A 25,960-nucleotide genomic window follows, 5' to 3' on the forward strand; every position below is an offset into this window, starting at 1 on the left:
GTTTGGAAAGGTGCTGAACTAGCTACGCGTATGTGACCCCCGACTGGAACTTGATGAAAGCTACATTGGCTTTGTTACCTTCTCCTGTGGTGCAGAGGTGCATTATGCACACACACACATATAACTCATGTATTTCCTCCCTGGGCCGGATAATAGTATTGGGAAAGCAGGGACAGGGAAGAATTAAAAGAATGGGGACTGGGGAAATTAAAAAAGCGGTACAATTCCCAGAAAAGGAATCAAGACACATGATTCGTTTGGAGACTCAACAAAAGTATGGTGTTTAGAGCCTTTGTACAGCTTGAACAACTCATAAAGTTGTAAACAACTGCAGGAAACATTCGTTGTGACATAATTCTCCTTGTTATTTCGTATTATTGATAGCATATTCCTTAGGAAAACCAATTGGAGAATCAATTTTTTACTTTCTTTAGGAGACGATAAATTTCAAGATTTTTATTGCGTTTTGATTTGGACGCGAAAGTTGTAGGCTCGCGACATTACCGGGGCAAGTAGCTACGTGCGAACGCGTCTACAACGTCTCTCTAATTAGTTGCTAGCGACTTTACAAAAACTTGCCCAGATTAATGGAAAACGTTCTTTATTCACCATAAAATGACTTCTCCTTTGACTCACGGACTTGCGTTGCTCATTATCTCTCTTAGCCTTTCTCCGATTTCTCTATCTTCTGATTGCTCTGCCAAGTAATCTTTTGCCGGGTGGATGTGACATCAGCCTTTGAAATGGCTGCTAATATTTATCAATCGGCAATGACAGCTTAAGTCATTGTTTTGCCTTATCGAAGCGGTTTTATTTGAAATTTTCGCAATGATGTCATTTGCCTGCGAAGTTTATGTCACACTTTATTTTAAAGTAAATATTCGTCCTATCTATTCGGTATTGATTCTAAGGTCGGCGGTTAAATACGGGCACAGCCTCTTGTGGATAATGAAGAAAGCACGTTAATGGTAAATCTACGGAAAGGATTTTGTGAATTTACTAAATCGCTTGTGCAGTCTCGGGCATTATCATATTTCTCTGCCCATTTCTAGGTTTGTCCTTCTATGTTATGAAATAAGAAAACGGAAAATTTGCGATTGCATTTTGTGAAGATTTTTTTTAGTATGTTTGCAAAATAGTATTCTAGGGCCCTCGTTTGGTTGGGCCAGTTCACCTGCTGCACCCTCAGTTATGATTCGTGTTGACAATTTTGCTTACATTGTTTAATTTAATTGCATTTAAAGTTTATTTATTAAAGGTAGGTTTTATTTGTTAAAGCGATCGAATTTGGTGCATTTTGAGAATTTGTTTGGCATGATTTGCGAATCATCCGTTTATTCTGCTTTTATAAGATTTCTTAATTTTTACCTGACGTTAGCGCTTAAAAAATACTCTAATTTTTCTTCATATATTTTATTTCACCAATTTAGTGAACGTTTTTTCATAATTAACTTCCATTGTTCATGTTTTGCGATTACTAAAGTAAAAGGTACCTTTGGATCCGAGAACAGGCCAAAATATGAGGCGGCTCGAAAATACGTCGCTTGGTAGGGAGGAATGTGAGGATAGCGGGGAGAAAGGATTTCCCTTTTCTCCTCTCCTCCGCTGCCTGGGAATATTATTCGGCTGCAGTTTTCGGGAAGGTATCGTTTTTTCTCGTCCCATATTCACTTTTAAATGAGCGTGAAAGAATATATAAGTATAGATTGCAGAAAGTACAGGTACATAACAACGTCTCATGCTGTGTGCCAGTTCCGCGTAAATACTGAAGGCGGAAATGTGAGGTAGCGGTTTATAAATTTGAAAAATCCCCTCCATCATTAGGATTGAATTATTCTCATGCATTCGATGGTTTGAGCCTCTACTTCGTGAAAATTCATCATCACTGAATAAATCAACAAAGTATACCTGATGATGTCGCCTATGCATCGAAACGCGTATTAGTATAATAAGGTTTTTTTGTGTGAAAAAAATACTAAGTTTATTTAGTCAATTCTCATGCAAATCAAGAGCAGGCAGTACGTCGTATAATCGAGAAAGGCTCTTCCAGCAAAATTCACCGTCGCTCCAAACGCTTTACAAATCTTCGCTGATACTTCCGAGCCCCCTCAGTCGGCTTTATTTCCGTTAACCAGAAATGGTTTTAATAAAGAGACCTGGACTAATTGCTTTACTCGGTGTTCATTTTTCTTTTCCAAGGGAACATTGAAATGAGACAAGCATGTGCAAACAACAAAACATTGGTTTCGAGGTCCACCAGTCCGCGATTTTGGAGAGTCATTTAGGCAGCCTGCCAAATACCCTTTTCTTAATGATTTCCTCACACTGTGTACGTACAACTAACTGGACGTCGGGTGCTCAGATGGATTAATAGTTTTTCTCTTATGCAGCGTGTAAGTTTTCCTATTGAAATTAGGCCGTTTGCTGTCTTCCACGTTCCCATATCTACTGATGATTGACGGCTACTAAATTATTAGTTCTCGAAAAGATAATTTTAAAAGTCAAAGCTAACAGAAATGCATATATGTATAACCAACTCCGAAAATCTGATCTAATTAGAAATGTGGGTCTCAATGTAAAAGTTGGCTTTGCATTGAACGTCACGAATGGCCATTTTAGTCATTGTATCTCTGCCTCGTCTCTCAAGTGATAAATTGAGGGATAATTTTCGTAAATGTTGTGCACTCGAGATTTGTTTAAAAAAAACTACGGTTTACGTTCTTCGTAAGTTTTCCGAATTAAAATAGTGACACAATGGCGTCATATAAAATAATATAGCGCATAGTAGAGAAATTATGCGAAGAAATTACGATTAAATAATTTTTACCAGAAGAACGCCCGGACTTCATAGACCTAAAGATGATGCAGTTTATCGAAACCGGTGGTGTAATAAATCAATATCTAGCAGGAAAGTGTTATCATTTGGTCATTATTGTGTTCTAAATCCACCATATCACGCCTGAAATAGCGCAATTCGTCACTACCAGTAATTAGTGCTAATGAATTCCATGTACCGTCGCGCGATTAAGTGGAAACAGTGAGTAAAGATAAAGGAGTCAATGATATTATCCTCACCCCTGTTATACCGCTACTGTGCCACGTTGACAATAGCCATGAAGTTTCTGAAATCTGAGTGAAGCATATAAAAGGACGCTGATTCTATTGGAACTGAAAGCAGTTAAACCTTTTCTTTTAATTGAACCAGTAACTTATTTACATCCAAAATAATATTCGTGACCTTGAAAAGCCTGCATATTTATCTGAGAGCCTCGAGTGCCCTTGCCATTAACTAGAGTGGCTGAACCTTACCTCAGTTCTACACGCGAGAGCATTTGTGACACGGCTACGATTCCTTCGGAAAGGTAACTAGTAATACTCCTTTGATTTTCGATTAAGAAGAGGAACTATGGTCTAAGCTTACTTTATACTTACTAGCCTTTTGATATTTTCCACTCTGTAATCTGACAAATGAATCGCTATTTTAACTGGACGAAATCGTGGAGAGGGCAATAATATTTTTTGTGATTTCCCTAGAGTAATTGCGGAGGAAATATAAATATGCCATTTCGTTTCCTAATTCGAAATTGCTTTACAATCCCTCTCGCTCATTATTATTCCCCCCGTTCGTCACCAACGAGTTTATTATGTATGCATTTCTGTACACCTTTGTTCATACAGTTCACACCCACTTCAGCCTTCCGCCGCTTCTTTTACCGCTCGACTTAACCCAAAGTCGTCGCTACCGCCTCAAGTTGAGTGGGCGAGGTCATTATTTCGACTTCCAATGATTATATATTTCCGTTTTGCTGCTTGGGGAGTTGTCATCCATTCCATATTATCAATATGCAATGGTTTCATTCACAATTATCATCACCCCATACCCATGAGAAAAAATATCCGACTTGCATTCCCCGCCTTTATCTCCCTTGATATTGTCGATATCCTGTGCGATAGGGGCGATATTGCCGATTCGCAAGTTTCGCAATATCGCTTTCTTGATCCAATGTGGATACTGGGTGGAATAACACGAAAACCCCCACATTGGACCTCCCCTTGGGGTGAAAGAATTTGGCGATGAGGTGCGAAAAAATAGGATTAAAAACATCTGCGTTGTCAAAAAAATGAAGGCCAATTATGCAGTACCGGCATGAATGAGAATAAGCTTCCAAAAGCCGTCACCACGTCTGCTTCACGGGTGTAACTGTGTAATTGCAAAAGGCGTATTCTATTTACTCCTCTCTTATCAGCTCGAGGTGCCCTGAAGACCACTTCTGATCGCGGAAGATGTCCAAGAAATGAAATGGTGAGAGTACTTGTTAATAGCAATTGTGTCTTAAGTACATGATTTCACTGTTTACTGGGTGGGTTTCTGTATCCATTTGGGTTAAAAAAATATAGGATCTGAATTCGAACGTGCATGTGTTCTTTCCCCAGCCTAAAGGGAAGGGCAACCGAGTATTTGGCGTGCGTTCAATTTACCAGCCATGGGAGACGGTGGGAAAATACAGCACCTGTTTGCTTAATCGTTTCTTTGTCGAGATTACGAAGTTTACGGACTTGGACAGAGATGCTTATTGTGTACTGCGGATACGAGACAGGCAATTGGAGACTTTTAGGTTAACTGTTATGCTATTGCACATTGGGTCAGCATGACTCATTGCTGCGTTTTAGCGATTATTCGACTATAAGAAGAGCATTCGCTAGGGTATTGGGCGTGTCTTGGGAGCGGCTCTCGAAATTCAGGTGTATTTGGTAGCGCTTTAGGGCAGTTATCGAATATTGATTCCTTTTAACGTTGATTTTCGTATTTTAACCTGCTAGAATGAGGACATGAGGCCCTGAAAATCTAAATTGTCCTTAAGCACGGCCCCAAATATTATTCACCATTATTAAATATATTTTCGTGACAAAAACTGATCCCTAAATAATGTTGGAAGTAATGTGTCGTTGTATAAAGTTAGAAAAACCGATGATAGGAAAAGGATTACTCATTCTAGTTATCCTTCCGTAAATTTCTGTTTGGACTACTGCCACTGTTTTGATAATAATGAGCTCGCAAATAGCATTGCAAGAAATTCCAAAGAAACTGCTGGAGATGCCGCAACAATGACTTTTAACGAATTCATCCGCTAATATGCATTTCAATGCAACAATTTTCAGAGTGTAAAAATGATTTTTACAGTCTGAAATTGTAGCATTGCAAGAATTATATTTATTTTACTGCTCTTGGACAAATCTAGGATACGATAGTTTGGTTATTTTCCAAATTGTTAGCGGGTGGTAATTGTTACTTGGAAAATGAGGAGCTATCCCTAACCAAACATAATCTGTGTTGACAATTAAGTACCATGGTGCAGTTTTTGATAAAAATGAGCAATCATCGTTGATTTTTTTCAACTCTCCTGAAAACGTAAGCTCAAGGTCTATATTGCTCTATCTTCAAACCTTCAAGGCAAGAAAAATAGAGAATGACTAAAGACGATAAATGGGTTCAAGAGTTCAAACGGATGTCTTCATTCGTATGTGACCACTTCCGATGCACTGTTTAGTAGGCGCTCCGGGTATTCAATGCTGTGAGGTGAAGTGACTGAAAGAGTAGTTCTGATTTACTTTATTTTTGCATAGTTTGAAGTCTACCCAGGGCAGTCAAGTGCGGAGGTGTCTGTCTTGGGTCACAACTGTTTTGCACTTTCTGACATCCACCCCTTAATTTCGAAATTTGTAAGGGAAAATTCCAACCCGTTGCTGTATTTGATGAAATGTGTCTAGCAACCGGGAATATATTGAGACCTGCAGGATTGTGAAGAACGTGGAAAAATCGAGAAATGACTGCGAGAAAACCAATTTCTGATGCAAGTACGTACATGTAGTATATCGTTGAAGCTATGTTTGAAATCCCCTTTCATCCTCGCAATTATCAATATTGATTCAAGGGCTGCATTTTCTTGTAATGTTCGCCATCTATCGTACCGCGAGAAAAAGTTGTGAAGTCTTTCATATGCGGATTTTTAGTGTTCTTTCGACCTTTTTTATTATGGTCACATGGAATAACTCATCGTGTCCGCAGCCTGATTTAGCGTAATCAGGCGAATGCCGACTGCATTTTTCCCAAAAAGAGTTAAAAAACTACGATTACACTGCGAGAGGAGATGATATCGTTACTGTTCCTATATTTCTTATTGTAGAAGCACAAGGAAAAATTTGAATAGAACTGATGCTTGAAATATGTTGTACGTTCTTTTTTTGTACTGGCCGTATCTTTGGCAATGGAAAAGAAATCCGCGCGAAAATATCAATATGCCGGGACTGCATTAGGTGTTTTCTTCTGATTATTGTTTCGTAAATAGTGCATCAAGTCCCTTATGGTTACACAGAATTAGCCCCTTCTGTATATGCTAATTTTTACAGTTACCGACTTAATTTTTCGAACCAGACTTCTAATCAGAGCGATTAAAATCACTCGTGATTTTCCTTTGTGACCATGAGGTTAGGGTAAGAGTGTAAACCTAAATTCTTGTCCAGCTGTTAACATGGAGTAGCTTTTCCTTTTCTCTTCTCAAAATATCTTATAATTCGAGCTATTTAGGACTTTTTTAGATCAGTGTAGTTGGGCAAATTAGTGGGTCCCTAGCCCTCATTGCCAAAAAATGATTTAAATTAAGTGAGAGTCGGTGCTAGTGTTGTATACAATAGGTCATGAAACGTAAAGCACATTGCGCCGAACGGAAAGTTTCATAATAATAAGAAAAATACCCCCGTTAAATATTCATGCGCCGGAATGTCAAGGAATTATTATTTGCATTAGTAGTATCTGTGGAAGTAAAAAAATAAAGTCGCTGAATATCATCACATTAATCAAAGCATAAGCTCAGTTTTAATTATTGAACTGAAAGCTGGTTATCTACTGAAATCCCTGACAGCGAAAATTTGCCGAAATCATTTTCTGTTTGCAGGAATGGCTGAGTAAATAGAATTGGGCGGTGTCTTTTTTGCTGTTAATGCACGTAACTCTTGCGTAGGCAGGGCTGAGATAATCCAGATAACGTTTTGGAAAGTGTTTCGTTTTCAATAAAAGTCCGCAATACAAAAGAATCTATATATGCGCATTTTACATGCCGCCGGATTATAGAGATAATTTAATACTAGAACTAGAAAAGCAAATAAAAAGTTTCTCATCCCAAAACAATGATCGAGATAAAGTAATCGGTGGATATTTCAATGTCCCAGCTATTGATTGTAGCGCATATAGTTTTAAAACAGAGGGTAAAGACAAATATACCTGCAAATCTCTATTAGATTCTTTACGTGGAGTTCCATACATCAACTTGTTACTTCGCCAAACAGGGACGATAATATTTTCGATTTCTTAGCAACGAACGTGCCCGAAAAGTCATTAATATAGACATTTTTTAAGGAATTAGCGATCACAGAGCAGTGAATGCTAATTTTTCCTTTTATGGGGCTCGAAAAAGGAAGCTCAAAAGAAAAATAAACTTTTAAAAAGGGGACTACTATATAATGGCTTAATTCGCGTGTTACAGAGTTAATTTGCAAATTTAAAAGAAATATAATAATCGTAGTAACCGAAATACTGAGAAAACGTGAAATCCTGCACTCAGTAAGCAACAGGTCCATTCCAAGTAAATTAATGAAAGATAACATGGAAAATAGATGACACATCGCAGTGCACATTTTGGGTAAAATACCTATTTTAAGAAACGGTTTTGAATAAAGGTACGCAATGTCAAGACATTAAATAATATTTATATACTTGATTTAGCGAAAAATGCTACACATACTTTTCATTTTAATCAATCTATGACCATTTTGAGGAGGGGAGGGCAGTTCTAAAACTCGCGGCTTAAAGGGAGGCTTTCGTAGAAAACTATTCCCTTTAATCCGGTCTTTTTGCACGTTTTATTTACTATAATTTGCTGAAAAATAGTAGTTTTTTAGACATCTCACCTGGAGTTTTAACGAGATTATATACTCAAAAAATTCGACGTCTTCAAATGCTGAAGTTAATCCTTGCACCGTACATCTCCTAGCAAAAAACATGTTGCCCTTTGTCGATGCAACCAACCCCGCGGCGCAGATAAGTGGATGTTCGGAACAGCTGTATCCAACTCGCAGCAGGGCCAGACCTGCTGGTGAAACCTCCCTCTACAGGCGAGACGGAGAATAAACTCTCTGTGTATTGACGACATACCTCAGGGATCTCATTCCCGGCAGCACAATTCCTTCCCTCTTGCCTAATGAAATACCATATATACGTGGCGACCTTTTAATAGTCATCTCTTCGTCACTGATGAAAAGAACTGAAGAACGGTCGACTTGAGCGCGCTAGTCTTTCAATACGTATACCGCATTTACAACGCAGGAGGATACGCCGAGTGGCAGAAATTCTGATGCAAACTACGTCGATTCGAGATATTGTGTAGATTAATCGAAAGAATTCTATGTAGCCCACATAAACTAGGGAATGTAGAACAATGAAGTAGTATGTAACGTATATTGTTGGGAAACTTTTGCAAACCACAGTAAATTACTAAGTTACACGACCCGGGTTTCAATGCATTAGCATCATCCTCAGTTGAGGCAAATGAAATAACTCCGTCGTACTCTGTGAAATATTTATGGGTCATCTTGAAACTATAGTTTTCAATTTGAGAAACAATTTGTTAAACCATCATTTATTGATTTAGATATGTAGACGATAATTTACTTTAATGGGAAGGTAGTGATCGACAGTTGGCCAATTTTACGAACACTTTTGAATAATATTCACCCTGAAATGTAATTTACTTGTGACCGAGATCGTGGTCATTGTTAAAATTTATCTAAATATGCATAATATACCTAAATGTCTATTTCTAATTATATCAAATATGTCTAAAGAGGAATTTAAATGAGAATTTTATGTATATACATATTCCTACTTATGGTAATCCCATCGAAACCGGGGTCATGTAGCTTTCCAAACTGTGGTCCTGTGATTTTCCTAACAAAAAAATTTGACGGATTGCCGCAAAGTTTCGCAGGATCATATTTTATTTATGGTATATGCTGTCTTTACCGGTTTCTTTTGCTTAGTTTATTTCTTTTAGTGTAGCTACGGGTACTGAGCTATTACGGAACATAACTCATAAAAACTATTTATAAATGTCAGTATGTGTTTCCTTTTCTTCCCGTCGTAGTTGTCATTCGTTTTATTATTGGTCATTATATTAGAAATGTTTTGGGGATAATAAGTACGATTATTTCTATATCTCGTATATTTCTTTGTTAGCATGATCTCTACAATGGTCTCATCTCCACGAATTCGTCGCTCATATTTTTTCTTTGTCACATGCGACTGAAGTTTTTTTAACTGCCTTTTTATGCACAGTACACGACGTGATGGTTTTTATTTAATGCAGGGTTTACAAGCATAAATAAACATTTGATTTTCAAAGAATTGGCAATTTGGGCATGAGAAGGGCCCGAGATTGTGAGGGAAGTCATTGGGGAAAAGTAAAGGATAAAGGCTTCTATTTGGTCGTGTCATGGGTCTATCTCAGATATGGATGCAAGGACAAGGATAAATTGTCCGAACAGCAGGCGGAATGGGACAGAGATATCGGAAACGGAAGTATGAGTAATGCCTCTGAAATTTTGAAAGGAATGACGTGTTGCATGTGATGAAGATGGATGTGGAAAAGGATTAGTCGGGATAATGAAAGGTTATGCGCGGTGGAATGGAGAAGAGAAAAATTCCGTGAATGAAATTAAAAGGAGAATTGTCGAATAAGTGGAGGGGAACATGTGAGTCAGCTTCCAGTAGCTAGGTACTGAACCTTCTATCTAACAAATTGAGTAGCGCCAGGCGTGATGTAGTGGAAGTCAAACATAATGAATAACGGATCGTAGCACTTTTTCCACCTGATAAAATTTATTTACGACCAGATTTCGATGTATTACATCATCATCAGGTAACAAAATGAAGTTTTGAAAGTTTTCAACTTCATTTTGTGACCTGATGATGATGTAATACATCGAAACCCGGTGGTAAATAAATGTTATCCAGTGGAAAAAGTGCTACGATCAGTTATTCATTCTTCTATCTAATTGTGGAAAACACTTTTTAAGTGCAGTGTCTTCAGCAGGTTCCTTTGTTATTCTGCACGTATTATTATGTACCGCGCGAATCCAATTGACTCGGATAAGTCGTTTAAATTAGATAATATTTCTGAAGTTTTATGCCGGATAATGTAGCAGGTGTGGAGGTAATGTGCGACTATTTGGGAAAATAATTATTGTATCCACCATGATAAATATTTTTTTTTAAGTAGAATTTCGTGAATGTTCGTTTAATATTGAATAATTAGGTTGATAACCTTAGCCATACTTAACATTTTGAAAGGACGTTAACGTCGCGTGTTTCTAATTTTCCAATCTATCAACGTTAGTCTCTGTTTCTGCTTATTGATTGAAGCTATCGGGATGCAGTCGTTGTTTTTAAATGTTTATCCGACATGCTTTAACAGACAATCACGTCTTCTTCAAAATATATGTAGAAACGTCTTGCTGACAAGAATAACTCCTCGGTACAGAAAATTTCTGGCAATAATCCGTAGTATGTTAACCTCTTCACACACATGATCAGTGTGTACGTGTACACCATTTTTGTTGCATTAGCCTATTACAAGAAGCCAATTTTTACTTTTGCTACGGCAATAAATGCCAAGAGAATTTCACTCACCAGTGGTTCACTCGCGTGACCCTGCCTCTGCCTTTGATCCCTTCATTTTTGAAAATTTTCATATACCCGAGTGAAAATATATTTTTAAAAATTAGGATCTTATCAATCTGGTGGGAATATTCGTTATATCCGGCGTCTATTCTGTTGAAATTCATTTATGGCAGGATTTATTAAACATTCAGTGGCCGCTATTGCTTCCGTTTGGTAAAAAACATAGCTTCTGTTTAAAATCGCCAAGTTGGTGTTTTAAACAGCTGTTTTTTTAAATCAAAAGATTTGTGCTGTAATTATATTTTAATCGTCAGTCGATACATTAAAAAGGAAAGCTTTATTAAATGCGAATGAAAAATGTATTTCAAATGCATGTATCACGGATTGCGATGGCTTTTGCCCTTCCTAGTAGTAGTATTTAGGGGAGGCGACCGACAGCTGAGGTCATTTGCGCCATAGGGGATGGACAGGAAAGGATGAAGGGTGGGGAGAAACCCGGCGTCGGCATTAGCCTACTCATTACGAAAGGCGCCAAGGGGTCCGCAGCTTAACGTCCCATCCGACGGACGGCGTACTCACTCAAAATGCCCTCCACAAAGCACCTCAAGTAGGGATCGAGATACCACTGAAAAATATTCAACACCGCCGGGATTTGAACCCGAACCCTCTGGGTGGGAAGCCAATATGATAGCCACCGCACCAATCCCAATCCCCTTTTGCCTTCTTTCTTTGATTTTTCAAACCCTTGTCTCCCAATTGAGGGTGGCGTAAAGTATAAATAGTCGACAAAAATTAAAGAGATTATGCATATAAATAAGTATCAGAGGGCCGATATTCGTGCGTGATGCTAAATGACGGTCACAGGAGAGTGACTAAGAATTTTCACTTAGTCGGAAGTGTCTTCTCCAGATCTGTTTTTTGGTCAGTTCGGATTATGTGGTAAACTCAGCTTCGATAAATGTCGCACAAAAATTATTTAAATGCCCTACAAAACTTATTTAAATGTGCACCTGTATTTGGGAACAGTCTGTTAAGTTCATGTATTCCGGTTGGCGCCTCGTATTATTTTCCGATCCGAGAAATTGCTCCCGACAAATATTTGACCTTAGATGGCAAAGGCGAGGTATTTAGATATTTCCATATGATAAAAAGGTCACGGGTTCATCTTTCGGACTATTTGGTGCTCTTTTTCAACTAAGACTATTTGTCGTACATAATATGACACGGTTTGTTCTTTAGTGAGGGAAAACATTGTTGCTGTCACCCGTGAATCAGAAATGTCCCGATAATCCCTAAATTGCAATTTAGAAGTTCAGTTATTGCTAAATGTCATTTCTCTTATTGCCTTAAAAACTCCCAACGTCGATCCCATGATTTTGTGAATCAGCAAACTTTGAATTACACTTAAGCACTCGCCTCGCACTACTCGTAACGCCATACCTACGCCGCGTAAAAAACAAGGAAACATTTTTCTCCCCCTCAAGCTTCCCGGTTCCCAGGGCGTGTTGGGTGGTACCATGCGCGGCGCCAGCGGATTTGAACTGGGAACGAAATTGATGAGATGGGTAGTACCATAACTCTCTGCTCCAAGGGCTAGATGTCAATTTCCGGGAGTGGCCTGATATTTCAGTAGTATTACGTTACCAGAGAGAGGGCCGCGTGGAGAGCATTTTCAGCACAGTGTACCTTTTCACGTAAAGGTCCCATTAAGGCATCTCATGAATGGGACATTGAACTTCGAATCCGTGAAACCCTTCGCTGGGGGAATATACGCGTATCCTTTATTTGTAGTTTCCCCGGACTCGTGGCACAGTCGAATTAGAGCCTGCTCGGGACTGGGCGTATCACTTATGAAAATGACCCTAAGACCTTCAATTGGATCATAATATGGCCTTGAGTTATTTTGTCTAATTATTAGTTGAAACGAAATAATTTTTATTTCGTCCACGAACATGTGGAGCAGTCGGCCGGCTAACTGACGTTGTTTCAAAAATTTGTCCTCGTGTCATGTTTGCATCGTGCCTATATTACGAAATGGTGATCCGTCGTTTAATAAAATCATAGGATTTCTCTATTCTTTGTGGGGAGACATCATTGAATCGTTTATTAGATATTATTGGCTGGTTCGTAATGAAATCGATGACTAAGAATTTGAGCTTTATTGCCGTATGAAAGTCCCATAAAAATTTACTCAAAGGAAGACTTCGGGTACTAAATATATGAAAAGGTAAAATGCGTTCATTCTACCTTGCGATAAATGAGCCATATCCCGTCATATTTGCTTAATATTTAGGTGTGTCTCTCAGAAGCGTCCTGGTGCGTCAGTAGACTGCTCTTATAGTTAAGGATGGGGGGTGGGCAACGGTAACCTATCAAAATAGTCCCTTTGGAATCGGAACTATTTTGTTTATATTAGTGAAAGTGGCCTTTGGGTATTACCATTAGTGAGTGGTATGACTGCTGAACGGTTTTGGTTTTAGCATGCTGGAAAAAATGTTCCAACATTGACTGAGTGCCGTCTTGATCTTGAATATTCAGTAGTTTTCCCTACGGGCAACGGTGAAGAGAAGTTTTTTATGGGTATTTTTATAATATTTTTTGTACCCTGCAATCTACTGCTAGTGTGTGGTTGGGGGTGAGTACACACCAGACTAGTTTTGATCGGATTATTTTTACCCCTACCGCGGTCGAAAACATAAAGGTTATTAGATCATGGTAATACGAGACCAAGATTCGCTAGGAAGAGGACGCCATGCAAGGACTTTCAGATTGTCGTCAAGAGAAACCTTAGCGACCAGGAAATTAGATAAGGGATTTGGAGCTTGCACATAATTCTTTAAGGGTGCATATTGGAAGATCTTAAGAGCTAACGTACTGGCTTCCCACCCTGAGGGCCCGGGTTCAAATCCCGGCGGTGTTGAATATTTTTCAGAGGTATCTCGATCCCTGCTTGAGGTGCTTTGCGGAGGGCACTTTGAGTGAGTACGCCGTCCGTCGGATGGGGCGTTAAGCTGCGGACCCCTTGGCGCCTTTCGTAATGAGTAGGCTAATGCCGACGCCGGGTTTCTCCCCACCCTTCATCCTTTCCTGTCCATCCCCTATGGCGCAAATGACCTCAGCTGTCGGTCGCCTCCCCTAAATACTACTACTACTAAGATCTTAAGAGAGAGATGGAAACAAAGAGAAGAGATGCAGTTTTTTGTGTAATGTGAGATATGAGGGATCCGGTAAACTTGGTAGCGATATACTTGATATTATCTACTTAAGAAAGAAGGAAGGTAGAAATGATGTTTCCATATCCCTCAGTGAATAGGTAAAGAAAGCTGCGGTAGCCAATGACCTTTTAAGTGATACATGTAGACCTGTTATGGTATTGTTCAAAGCAGAACCTAATGATATTGTATTAATACATGTTAACATGCCACGAGTAGACACGTATGGTGAGAAGTTAAAGAAACATATCTGCTGAAAGGAGAAATAATTTAGAGGGAACGAAAAAATATTTGCTTCGTAATTATGGGAGATATGAATGGATTTGTTGCAGAGGGGGAGGACTAGCTTGAAGGTAAATTCAGCTAGAGAAAAAGTAATAAGATAATATAAATGTTAGCCAACGTCTGCTGGCAAACTAATAATATCCAACTTATGGTTCAAAAACATAGGGAGGATAAACGTGGAAAGATCCAGTGGACGGAGAGAGAGGCAATGGATTACATTATACCTGTAATTGAGAAACAGTTTAGAGACCATCTGAGAGAGAGTGCTTAATCAATTAATTTAAATGACGAATTCGAATATGGATAAATACTGATATAAAAAAGAACCATCTTCAAAAATTCATGATTCTTGAGAAGAAACAGGTTGGGCAGGTCATTACATAATTCAGTAGATAGCATTACTGTAGCTAGGGAAAGCAAGATTAAAATCTTCAATGAGAATCCGTTAGAATGGGTGAATGAAATGTTGCGAGGCGTATTTAAGTCCTGTGTGCATTTCACACCAAGCTCTTGGAGCGTGCTGTTGAAATTGGTGGAAATGGTTTAGCGTTTCGGTCGGGGGCTTTACGATAGGATACGCGACTGTCAGGGTTTGGACTTCGGTATGACTGGGAGAGAGAAAATGTGGGTAAGAAAATGAAAGCTAGTGTCTTAGTGATTGTCCTGGGTTCGTATAAAAGTTTAGTTTTGAAGGGGTATGATTGATTATAGCATGTTGTACACCATAGATGGCGAGGGTGAAGGTTTTAAATGTAAGTTCTAGGTTAAATTGTGAGAAGTTTGGAATGGATGTGACTAGAATTCTTGGTTTAAGTATAATCTTAGCCACATTTTATGCATGGAAAATGGGTATTAAAGCGCCCTTAAGTGTTTAAATTTTTGTTGAAAATGATGAGATAATGGCATCGTTATCGGAACACAAAGACAATGAATTGTCGAATGTGGAACTGACTCTGGTATAGTAATACTCCATGTCAAACTAATATTTTTCTAAATGAAACCGCGTGAATCAAAATTCCAGGAAATTCGCTCTGAGCATTTTCCATATTGAGGTCGGAAACTATAAATTTGTAGCTTTCTATTTGGGTTAATATCTGAAATGCGTGTGTTTTGAGTTTTAGGTCAAGGCCTCTGGTCACCGCAAAGTGCAGTTATTATTTCTATCTTAACTCAACATAACTGAACGTAAAATTCAGAAATACATCAAATTCAATGGACAGCATGTGCTAAAAAAGGTAGTGGCGGTTTAAAATTTAAGTTTATACTTATTGAGCCCTTTATATTATTACAATAAGTCCTTTTATGTCATGGTAGTAGTTTTATGGGAGGCGACCGACAGCTTATGTCATCTGCTCATTAGGGATGGATGAGAAGGGAAGGGTGGAGAGAAAACCGGCGTCGGTATTAGCATACTCTTGTCAAAAGGCGCCAAGGGGTCCGCAGTTTAACGTCCATCCGACGGACGTCGTACTCACTCAAATTTCTCTCCTCATAGTACCTCAAGTAGGGATCGGGATACCACTGAAAATTATTTGTTGTCTCCAGGATTTGAACCCGGGCCCTCTCGGTGGGAAGCCTGTACGTTAGCCACCGTACCATCCCGATCCCCCGTACATTTATGTTATTTGCCTTTCGTGGAATATGGTGAATCCTTGAATTCAAAATAGAAATTTCATCTGCTCTTCTAAATTAAACTCTTAGGTAAAAGTCTTCATCTCGGCAGTGAAACCATTTCCTAACACTAGATGGATGCTGCACTTAAAACATGCCAATAGTAACACAGTTAGATAGCGAAATTCATAAGCCATGTCGGCGTACATGTTGAAGGAGAGAAAACACTGATTAATTTCCTCAGTAGGTTATTATTCCGTAACGACTATAATTTCTACAGAAATAACATTATCATGGCCTGAAATTTCCTTACGTTTGATGGCGTGCAATTTTTTTAATTTGGTGTTTTTTAAATTAATGTTTAAGATATTCAACGGTTATTTTCGAGTCCAAAGCTCTCTTACGTGCATCACTCGTACCTATGCAAGTCCTACATCTGCTAGTACTCGCGATTTTCGTGTGCATAAAGCTTTGTCGTTCCCCCTTGTAATAAATGTTCAATTAAGTTCCTCAAGCATTTGCTAGTGAATAGCTCGTTGGTAAAAACTTGGACTATGGTCCCCAGATTTTTATATCCAGATAAGGACGACTATTGAATTACGTAATATGTACGTATTCTTTTGCATTGATAAAGTGAATGGTGTCTGCAGAAATGATAATTGCGTCGAGTCCAACCATTTGTTAAATTAATTTTTACAATGCGATTTAAATGACTTACCTGTCGATAATTACCATTAAATTACGAATCATCGCGCTAAATAAATATAATTACGGAAGACTCGTTAGGTACTTTAAAAAACCGTGAAAATTGCGATTTTTGGTCCAAAAATCCGTGAATGCGAAATCATTGACCGGAATAGTCTCAGTGGTGAAAAATGGCGAAATAAAGGCGATGTTTTATAAGAGGCTCATATTCCACGATAATTCCACGGGCGGGCCCGATTAAGATCCAATTGAAAGTATTTGGTCCGCGGTCCGGACTTATGGTGTCCAAGTGTCGTCGGGCCCGAATGAGGCCAAGTGTTGAATGAAAATTTCACCCCATATCTCAGAGAGCTCTGCTCTCTGGACCTCTCGCACCCGAATGTCCGACTCGTCACCTATCGCCCTAAGCAGTGATATCCCTACTACGAATCTATCTCCGCCGCGAAACGTATCCGTAAGACCTTCTACTACTACACTGTTTACAAGTGCTGTACGTATATTTTAACATTCTGTTCTGCAGTAAACATTGAATGTAATTCCTATATGTTCATGCTTTGGTCATTAACTTGCGATAATTTTTGAGTCTAATGTCCACTCGATTCGGGATGAGGTAAACAGACGTAGACGGAGTTGTACGGATATAGAAACTCATATTTCCGGGAGCAATGGGTTTCCAGGGTGCCGCGTCTGGTAAACGAAGTATCCCACTGTGATTTCAATATTGCAAACATTGTACTTTGATTGCGAACCGAGTAGTCCATCATCATGCGAGTTCATGCGGAATTACCTCGGTTGACTTACGATATAGGGATTTGCGAAGCGAGTAAAAAGTAAATAATTACTGAACGTATAATTATTAATTAATGTGAATAATAGAAAAGGTAAAAAAGGAGGGAAAAGAAAACGAACGAAATAGTTCCGAACATGGAGGTGGAGGAGAGAGGATTGTAGGAGGTAAGAGAGGTGGATGCGGAACTTTTTGGTTGGCTGTAAAATGCTGAAGACTGTGATTCAGGGGAGGACTTCAAGCGGGTAAGTTAGGTGGTGGAAAGGATAGGCAAGTAGTAGTATTTAGGGGAGGCGACCGACAGCTGAGGTCATTTGCGACCTAGGGAAAGGACAGGAAAGGATGAAGGGTGGAGAGAAGCTCGGCGTCGGCATTAGCCTACTCTTTACAAAAGGCGCCAAGGGGTCCGCAGCTTAACGTCCTATCCGACGGTGCCCTCCACAAAGCACCTCAAGGGGGGATTTTGAAAAATATTCAACACCACCGGGAATTGCACCCGGGCCTTCTGGGTGGGAAGCCAGTACGTTAGCCCCCATACCATCTCGATCCCCGGAAAGGCATGTTGAACGGAATGAATTGGAGAAGGGTTTTTTTTGTACTGTGAGATTGCGGCTCTTTCAGAGAGACTAAGAAATGTAGGGGTGTTAGGTTTGTCCATTCAAATCTTGCCTTAAACGGTTGAATGCCGAATAAATTAATGATGGCAACATCATATGACGTTTTTATACTCGTAGATGACAATCGAGCGAGATGATTCTAGCAGACCTGAACTACTGTTTTCTTTGTATGCGCTAATCGCTCTCTGGTTTCAATGCGAACAACAATAAATCGTTTTCTAACTTCATTAAAAATCAAGATTTTGTCCAAGTAATAAATTATGGAAGAAGTTTTTACGGCGTAAGACAAAGAAATACTTATTTCTGTGAACCTCTCCAATTGGTTGCGTGCCTTAGTGAGAATTAAAATTTTTTCGGCAGCTCTTCGCGGTAACGGAAATCTTTCCACGTACCGATATTTTGTCTTTTTTTGCGTTTCTTATTAAAGGTTAACTTTTTGTAGCAATGGATTCGACACAATTCCGTCGCTGTGACACACAATTCCGGCAGATGCCATTTTTATACCCATGGTATTTTTGTGGTAGTCGGTGGCAGCAGAATTGTTAATGTTTACTTCCTGTGACTGAGTCTGCCTTCATTTGAAATTGTCTTTCCTCCTAACATTTGCTGTCACTTTCAAGCTGTGCCATAGAGAAGAGAGGACTCTGCATTAGTGTCATGTAGCATTGCACAGGTTTCGGCTGACAATTTTTTGAGGCGAAAGCAAAATTTCAATATGAAGTATTGCTCGTCGCGTGTTACCTCCGTCGTTGCCATAGGCGTACTGAACACGCTTCAATTTGCAACGGCTGCCTCTTACGCAGTACTGGAGTGAAATCAATGCAACGTGTACCACACGTACATTACACATTAAGCTAACAATATAATGTAAAATTAATATTTGCCCAAAAAATTATGGGAATAAAAAATGTATGACCACTCTGTATCAAAAGAGAAAGACATAAGAGATAGTTTAGTTTCTTTGGGGGCTAAATTATCTGGTTCTGCTGAATACGAATATGAGAGGTGTATACTTGTGATACAGAAATGCTCATTATTATGTAGATTGATGAAAAATTTTCCTGGGGGCACATGAGGACCAATTATTATTGGAGTGGAGAATGTTGTAATGTGAGCCAAATATTCTAAAAATTATCATCATTTCGCCCGGCGAAGTAGTTAATCATGTTTTTATTTATTGTAGCATGACGACGTCTAAGCTATCATCATGATGTTCCGCCTACCGAGCTCATTTGTGAGACTTGACCCTATTAGTGTCAAAGGCCGTCTCACTTTGAATCCTCTAAGAGTGTAGGATACAGATTGAATACAAATTCAATGTTGCATTTCATTTGGAATATTTTGATTGGATGTAATTTATTCAGGGAAATCATTCAATCGTCGTCTTTCCAGCGAAAATGTAACTTTAATTATCAATTTGGCCACCCAATTTAATTTTTTACTTTGATATCAGTAATTCCTTTGATCGACGGTTCCGATAATCTCTGTTGATCCACTGGGTTACGTTTACTCTTGATATTTAATTATTTGCTCTCCTCGTAGGTTTATGAATCCCCTGAGTTTCATTAATATTCGGATATATCCCTTAACATGAAGAAGTGTTGATGGTAAAACTATTTTGAGGCACCTTAAAAAATGAGGAGCATTTCCAGATAGCAGTACTTTTGAGCTTGTTTTACCCTGCAGGAAGATTCTCATTGTGTAAACACGGTCGGCAATCGTAATTAGAAGTGGTACACGGAAATGTGTGCCTGAGATTTAATCCGGTATGGCGTTTGACCTATATTAAGGATTGGCCCGGGTACTCCCGTTCCGGCGGGTCGAATCACATTGCCCGGGGGCTTTAACGGTGGCAAACTTCCCCTCTCTCCCCTTACGAGACGAACATTCCATACTAGTTCCCGGAATTCGACGTTGTTTACTTCCGTATTCGGAGTATGTCAATATGAAACTTGCACGTTATGCACTCCATGTTTTTTATCGTAGGACATGGCCAAGTTTTGCTCAGGCCGAAGCTATGAATGAGGTAATGATGCGTCGTCGATGGAGAGAAATCGGCGCGTCATCATTCCCGGCTTTGACGGTGGTTCAGTCATCATTTAGGTATCTTAAATGACGCATCGACAGTGGCGCACTTTTCCCGATTTGAAAAACTTTGCGAATGGTGAGTAATGAATGATTAAATGCTGCAATGTATTGTAGGCATGCATTGCATACATTTTTCGTTTGGCAACAGCTCCATGCTTGATTTTCATAGACCATGTTGGGAAATCACGATTGAAACCTTTGACTTAAGAACCTCATGAGGTCACGATTAATTTCTTTATAAAATAATGCGTAAGCATTTTCAGCCCTTGGCGGAAGTGGTGATCGAATTCGTCCTGTTTTCACGGGCGGCCGTTCATTTTCCAAGGAATAAAGTGGTGACGGCGGCCGCCTGGTTTGTCTCTCCGAGTAAATTCGCGGTGTCGTTTTAAAATTCGCGTCGTGAATCGAGTGTGATTGTCAGCATCCTCTCCCCTGCTGTAAAAGGTGTCACCCATGTTTTTTCCGAGCGAGTGGGGACTTGCCCAGCAATATTGATCAACGTCATTTCACATCGGGATAACACCAAAAATTGAGCGTCGGTTATCGAACCAAATACCGATCTCGTTCCGAGTGTATAGTTTTAACGCCGTATGTTTCAATCGTGCCTCGTCCGCAAAAGAGAGAGGGGCTCGTCGTTCCCGCCCAAGCTCTCTCGCTACTCCCTCCTTCCCCTTTTCCCACAGATCATTCCCCCTCCACGACGGCCATCGACCGCCTCCCTTCGCTCGCAGTGGTCCGGGGATAGGCCGCGACCTCACCGAAGCCCGTTGATGATGATGATGGTACGAACCCCGACACTCCCCCGCCCCTCCGTTCCCGCTTCCCTTCGTTCCCTGCTCCCCTCTCCGGCACCTCTGGGTTCGATGCCCGCCCGTTTCCTTATTCCCTCTCCCCCCCTCTTTCCCTCGGGAGAGGGAGAGTAAGTTGTTTGTGACCTCCATACGCGCGCTCCCTCAGTCGTCACCGTGCCACGGTCGGCGGGACTGAGAGCAGATCACTTGCAGCTACGTGTTCTCTCTCATCGGCTGTCATTTGAGATGCGGTTTCAGTTCTGAAGACGTGTTGTGACGACTTTTCGAGGCTAGAGGTGGGTTTTGATTGCTGCGGATTATATTGACTGCGTTAAGAGTTTTTTGAGAGCTACTTTGCGAAAACTTGAACTTTATTTGCCAGTTTATCTATCTTTGAAAAGCTTTTTTATTAAAATAGTTTGAGTTATCTAGATTATCCGAAGCTGGAATTGGTTATGCAGTTTTGTAACCTTTAATTCGTCATTGACAATCTGGATTCTGTGACAGAGCGGTGAATTCATTTCAAAAGTATTTAGTGAAGGGAATTATTCACCGTATGGCCTTGCAACCCATTTATTACTGAGCGATTGGCATAAGTACATGGAACGCGTGTATTATCCTATTACTACTATATTTAAAGATATGGACAGTAGTAAAATATGTGAAGGTTGAGAATTAACTTTATGCAGTTGATACTAGAATGCTCGCGTTTATAAATGAAAGGAGGCAAGTGCGATTTTTATTTTTTTCCAGTATATTGCATAGGTAAATAATGGAGGATAATGAGGTTGCGTTAGGCATCTTACACTGCCAAGTGTGTCGTTTTTTAGGGTTAACCACTATTAAATATATAGTTGTTTCTAACATATTAGTCCTAAGGCAAATCATGTTGATGAACCTAACTGCTCGACCCGATTAGGTGGCCGCTGTCATAGAAGCCCGTTAGACATTTTCCTGTTACTTTCTCTGATAGCAAAACTTAGTAGTCTCTACTAACAGGGGCGAATAAAATATGAAATGAGACAATACCATACCAAACCGTACGCGCGGCACTATTTCAGTGCCGAAAGGGGCATCGTTTTATTCATGTGTATACCCATATTCATTGGTGTTAATTCTCGGAGTTGTTAAATCATAGTTTCAATTCTTTTTTTTTACTATTGGTTCACATTGCCATAGATTTGGATGAGGTGTTCCTATTTTGCATTTAAAGCAGTATTAATCTTGCCGGGCTTTTGACGCAACTAATCGCTTTTTTTTAGGCATCGGGAAAAAAACCCGAGTATAATTTTTTTGTTTCACTAAATTTCTCGGAAAGCAAGGGGATGCTGGATGTATGAAAGAGTTTATTTAAATCAGAAGCCAAATATTTTTAGTTTAATGAAAATACTACTGTATTTTAAATGATTAATTCCGTTGTGTATTCAGTTAACCGGAAGCAATACAACGCCGCTTTTTTATTAGCCAACTCACGTTACTCGTACACAACTACGTAATGATCACAGTGTGTTCGTCCTCAAATGAGTGCCTCATGTTTCTCTCGCTCCTTGAGTGTCCCTGTATATTTTTTAAACCCTCATTTTATTTGTTCATTGGCTCAAGTCCCCGCTTCGTGAGAAAAAAATGTCACACTTTTGCATGCCAGTAAATTTCCCCACATTATTAAGAGACAGTGCTGGGGTGCTGTGTTACAGAATGTGGAATGGTGGTGCGAAACTATGGTTTCCGTTTTTCTCATGAGGAATAGCTTAAAAGTACTGCTTCCCCGGGGCCTTTCAGCGTTTCAACTTTCCGGCCAGTATCTCACATGTTGCTGCCAAATTTGACTTGTCTTCTTGTCGTTGTCATAAATTATGACCGCCCTCTCAAATGTGAAATCTATGTGTTAGGTTCTGTAGGTACGTGTATTGTTAGAGGGTTTACAAGTTTCCAAAAGTGTAAGGTAGATAATATTTTTAGTAGGCAGTGACCCTTAGGCTACCCAAATAAATGTCCTGTTACTTTTGATAAAAATAACAAACAAAATAAACTTCTTTCATAGTAAGAGTACTTTGACCTTCTATTGCAGAGATTAAGGCATTGGTATTCTGGTCATTGATAACTTAAAATTTTCTGGCCATATTATCTATATCTGCTTTTTATTTTTTTTTTACTTTGAGATATTACAGGTATATAATCTTTCATTTTTATTTTACCTCGTCGTTGGTTGAACATCCAGGGATAGTGTGGCCCAAAATTGTTGTGATGAAAGTCTGGTTCATTTCATTAGCGTGGTGGATTTTAGACTCACTTAGATGAGTGCTACTAGTACTATTTTTTCTGAAAAATTACTCGGGCCTTATTTTTCATGGACTGAAAAAAATGCTAGCCAATATTTTCATTATTCATAAGTTCAGATACTTTCATTATTTTGATTATTGAATGAACAATAAATGAAAAGGATACAATCCATAGTTAAGAGTAGTCTCCTGAATCAGTATAGATTTTTGATGGGCTCTGCCTTTGCACACTAATCTCCTCATAAACCCTAACTAACATGCCACAAAATATCATTTTACCCCGTTGTATTAACAGTCAGTCATTACACTGTGGTGGTCAGCTCTACCATAAAACCATAGCTGTGCAAGAAAATTTTATCTCCCCAAATTTTTTGGAAAGGCTTAGAAATATTTAAACACCTGAACAACTGCAATACGGAATATGAATACATATTCTACCATAACTGAAGTGTGATGCTGTAACTTTCAAGTATCCTCTACAATTAAAACAGTTAGTGACAGGGTGACAGAAAATTTTTAGAAACTTCATCTAGTCCTTCATGTTAGTATTCAAAAGAACTCTGAGATAATATCACCTTAATCTCGCCGAGGTGTATTATGGAAGGGGCTGGGGGACCATCGGGGTGCTCGGAGCCAGGAAGTTGGTAACAATGAAGGACATGTGGCTGGGTGATCCATTGCACAGTGTTTCAAAACACACACTTCAGGCAGAGGCACGTCTTTCCGCTCCGACTGCTCGGAGCAAACTGGCGACTGGCTGCGTTGGAAGGGCAGACCCCCCACCACATTTCCCAACTGGTTTTACCATGCTGCCATGGGTAGTCATAATAAAATCATACGCATTACTTTCATAGTGGACCATGTATAAACAATTCAGCTGCCAAAATTGAGCAGTGTTGTCTTCTTTATGCTAGTCATCAAAAATATTTGTAACAAACATGCAACCATCCCAAATTAGCAGAGAACATTAGTTTCCTTAGTTCGAAAAGCTTTATTGTAGTATGATCATCTAGATTCATTATCAACAGTGTCACTAGGGATTTCCAGAAAGTATAAATGTAAATATATACTCATCCATTTTACGTTCTTTATATAATCATATGTTTCGTCACCTTTCGTCACCTTTGGGTTTCGTTGTCACTGAGGGAGTTGGAATTTCTGGGAGAGTTATGGTTTCAAAACCTCATAAGCTTTCCAATATTTTACAGCCATATAATTACTTAGTACATGATATTCCAGTGGTTAGAGCGCTGGGCTACGGAATGGTAGGGCCTGGGTTCGATTCTGGGTAATGCCTCTGAACACACTCACCTTTACCCAAGCTATGTGATTCTTAGGGTTCCAGATCTTCCTGGGAAACCTTTGGTGGTAGCATAGGGAAAGAAAATGGCCTCATCACCCTCATGTATGAATTTCTCATGCCTTAAGGCTTGGTGAGCTCTACTCTCACCGATCAAACCAGCCTTTCTTTTGATAACTATGGTTATATTCACTTGTCTCCTATAATATGAGAAGGATAGAACTATTAATTCAGCTAACCTTTAAGGATATGAAACTGTTTTTAGTCTGAACAAGTTCATTTGAGATAAAGTTGAATTGAAGCATTACATTCTACTTTTTCTCATCATTATTGCAAATGTAAAATATTAGATAATGACATGTATTGATTTGATTATCGGAATAAGGCATCAAATAAACATCTGTAAAAATACTCCATAGGCATTTCTAAAATAATATTTCTCTCTCTCCTACAGGACGAATCCAATCCCAAGCATAGCCCTTTTTGTAAATAGTCATCATGGAGGACAATGCCACAGGTGAGATGACATTCTCTTTCAGGCTGTCCATAAAAGTGGAGAAGGCATGGAAATTGGTGAAAATTCACCTAAAATCTGATTATTCCATGAAAGGACCCATTTGCTATCTTATTTGGAAAATTGCTTATTTGGAGGATTAGTTACAAAAGATAAAGATTTTTGTACCTAGTTGGTGCAATTTAATGGTCACTTGTCAGAATATATGTATTGAAGTTCGCAGCATTTTATATTAATGTTAACATTACCCATTGTCAAGGAATATGCCTACTCTGATGGTGATTAGCATGTCAAGGTTATAGTTTCACTCCCGAGGCCACATATATTTCAGTAAATAGTAGTATGGTACCAATTTGTTAAGGGACCAACAATGGATTGCTTGCATAATCTTTAGCCGTATATTGAAATCTAAATGTGTCACATACTTAATTATTACTCTTTGAAAGTTCTTGGGCGTAACAAGCTGGTAGACTGAACATTGTTTCATAATGTTCTGAAAAATAAAATGACTGAATTGCAAGGGTGGCATGGGCATAATAAGCACGAAAAACAGTTGATGGCACTACCCTCTTCAGTGGAAAAAAGGCCAGTGTGCAGCTCTTTGACTATTGCTCCTCCCCTTCCCTCCACGAAGAATGTATTCAGAAAATATTTCGGAACACATGCAAGCTCATGTTTGTGTTTTCTGTGTTTTATGTTAGTCACACCTGTGCCACACAATTTTCGTAAATGATTGTTTTGTAAACCCCCCCCCAACCTATGTGTATGTTATAATTTTCTTGGTGAGGATGAAATATACATGAGATATACGTATGATGTGGGTTTTAAATAATTGTTGTATAATGTTTTCATCTTCCTAGAGCATGTCGTAATGACACCAAAGAAAAAGACATCACAGAAAACAACCCTCATGATACAACGACAGAAGGTTGTAAAGCTTGCGGGAGAAGATTCCAAGGTTCATATTGCAGGAGGTGATCATCAGGGCATTGTCATAAATAAAGAGCTTGCCTCTGGTAAGTTTCATGGCCTTGAAATG

At 39.3% G+C, this 25,960-nt stretch overlaps 1 protein-coding gene across 4 annotated transcripts in view; it reads left to right on the forward strand.

Annotated features, from left to right (window-relative positions):
• Nucleotides 1-25,960, forward strand: part of LOC139690185 (uncharacterized) — a 61,675-nt gene that overhangs the window by 5,131 nt on the left and 30,584 nt on the right. For 2 of the 4 annotated variants that reach the window (XM_071587468.1, XM_071587471.1), the window contains exons 1-3: nt 21,015-21,124; nt 24,862-24,924; nt 25,782-25,937. In XM_071587468.1, coding sequence (XP_071443569.1) covers nt 24,906-24,924; nt 25,782-25,937 — 175 coding nt within the window. In that variant the 5' untranslated portion in view covers nt 21,015-21,124; nt 24,862-24,905. Of the gene's footprint in view, nt 1-21,014; nt 21,125-24,861; nt 24,925-25,781; nt 25,938-25,960 lie in introns of those variants that run through there. The other 2 variants (XM_071587470.1, XM_071587469.1) reach the window with 1 other exon arrangement.

Source organism: Hetaerina americana, unplaced genomic scaffold, assembly GCF_022747635.1.
Source record: "Hetaerina americana unplaced genomic scaffold, ioHetAmer1.1.p SCAF_3, whole genome shotgun sequence".
Taxonomy (NCBI): domain Eukaryota; kingdom Metazoa; phylum Arthropoda; class Insecta; order Odonata; family Calopterygidae; genus Hetaerina; species Hetaerina americana.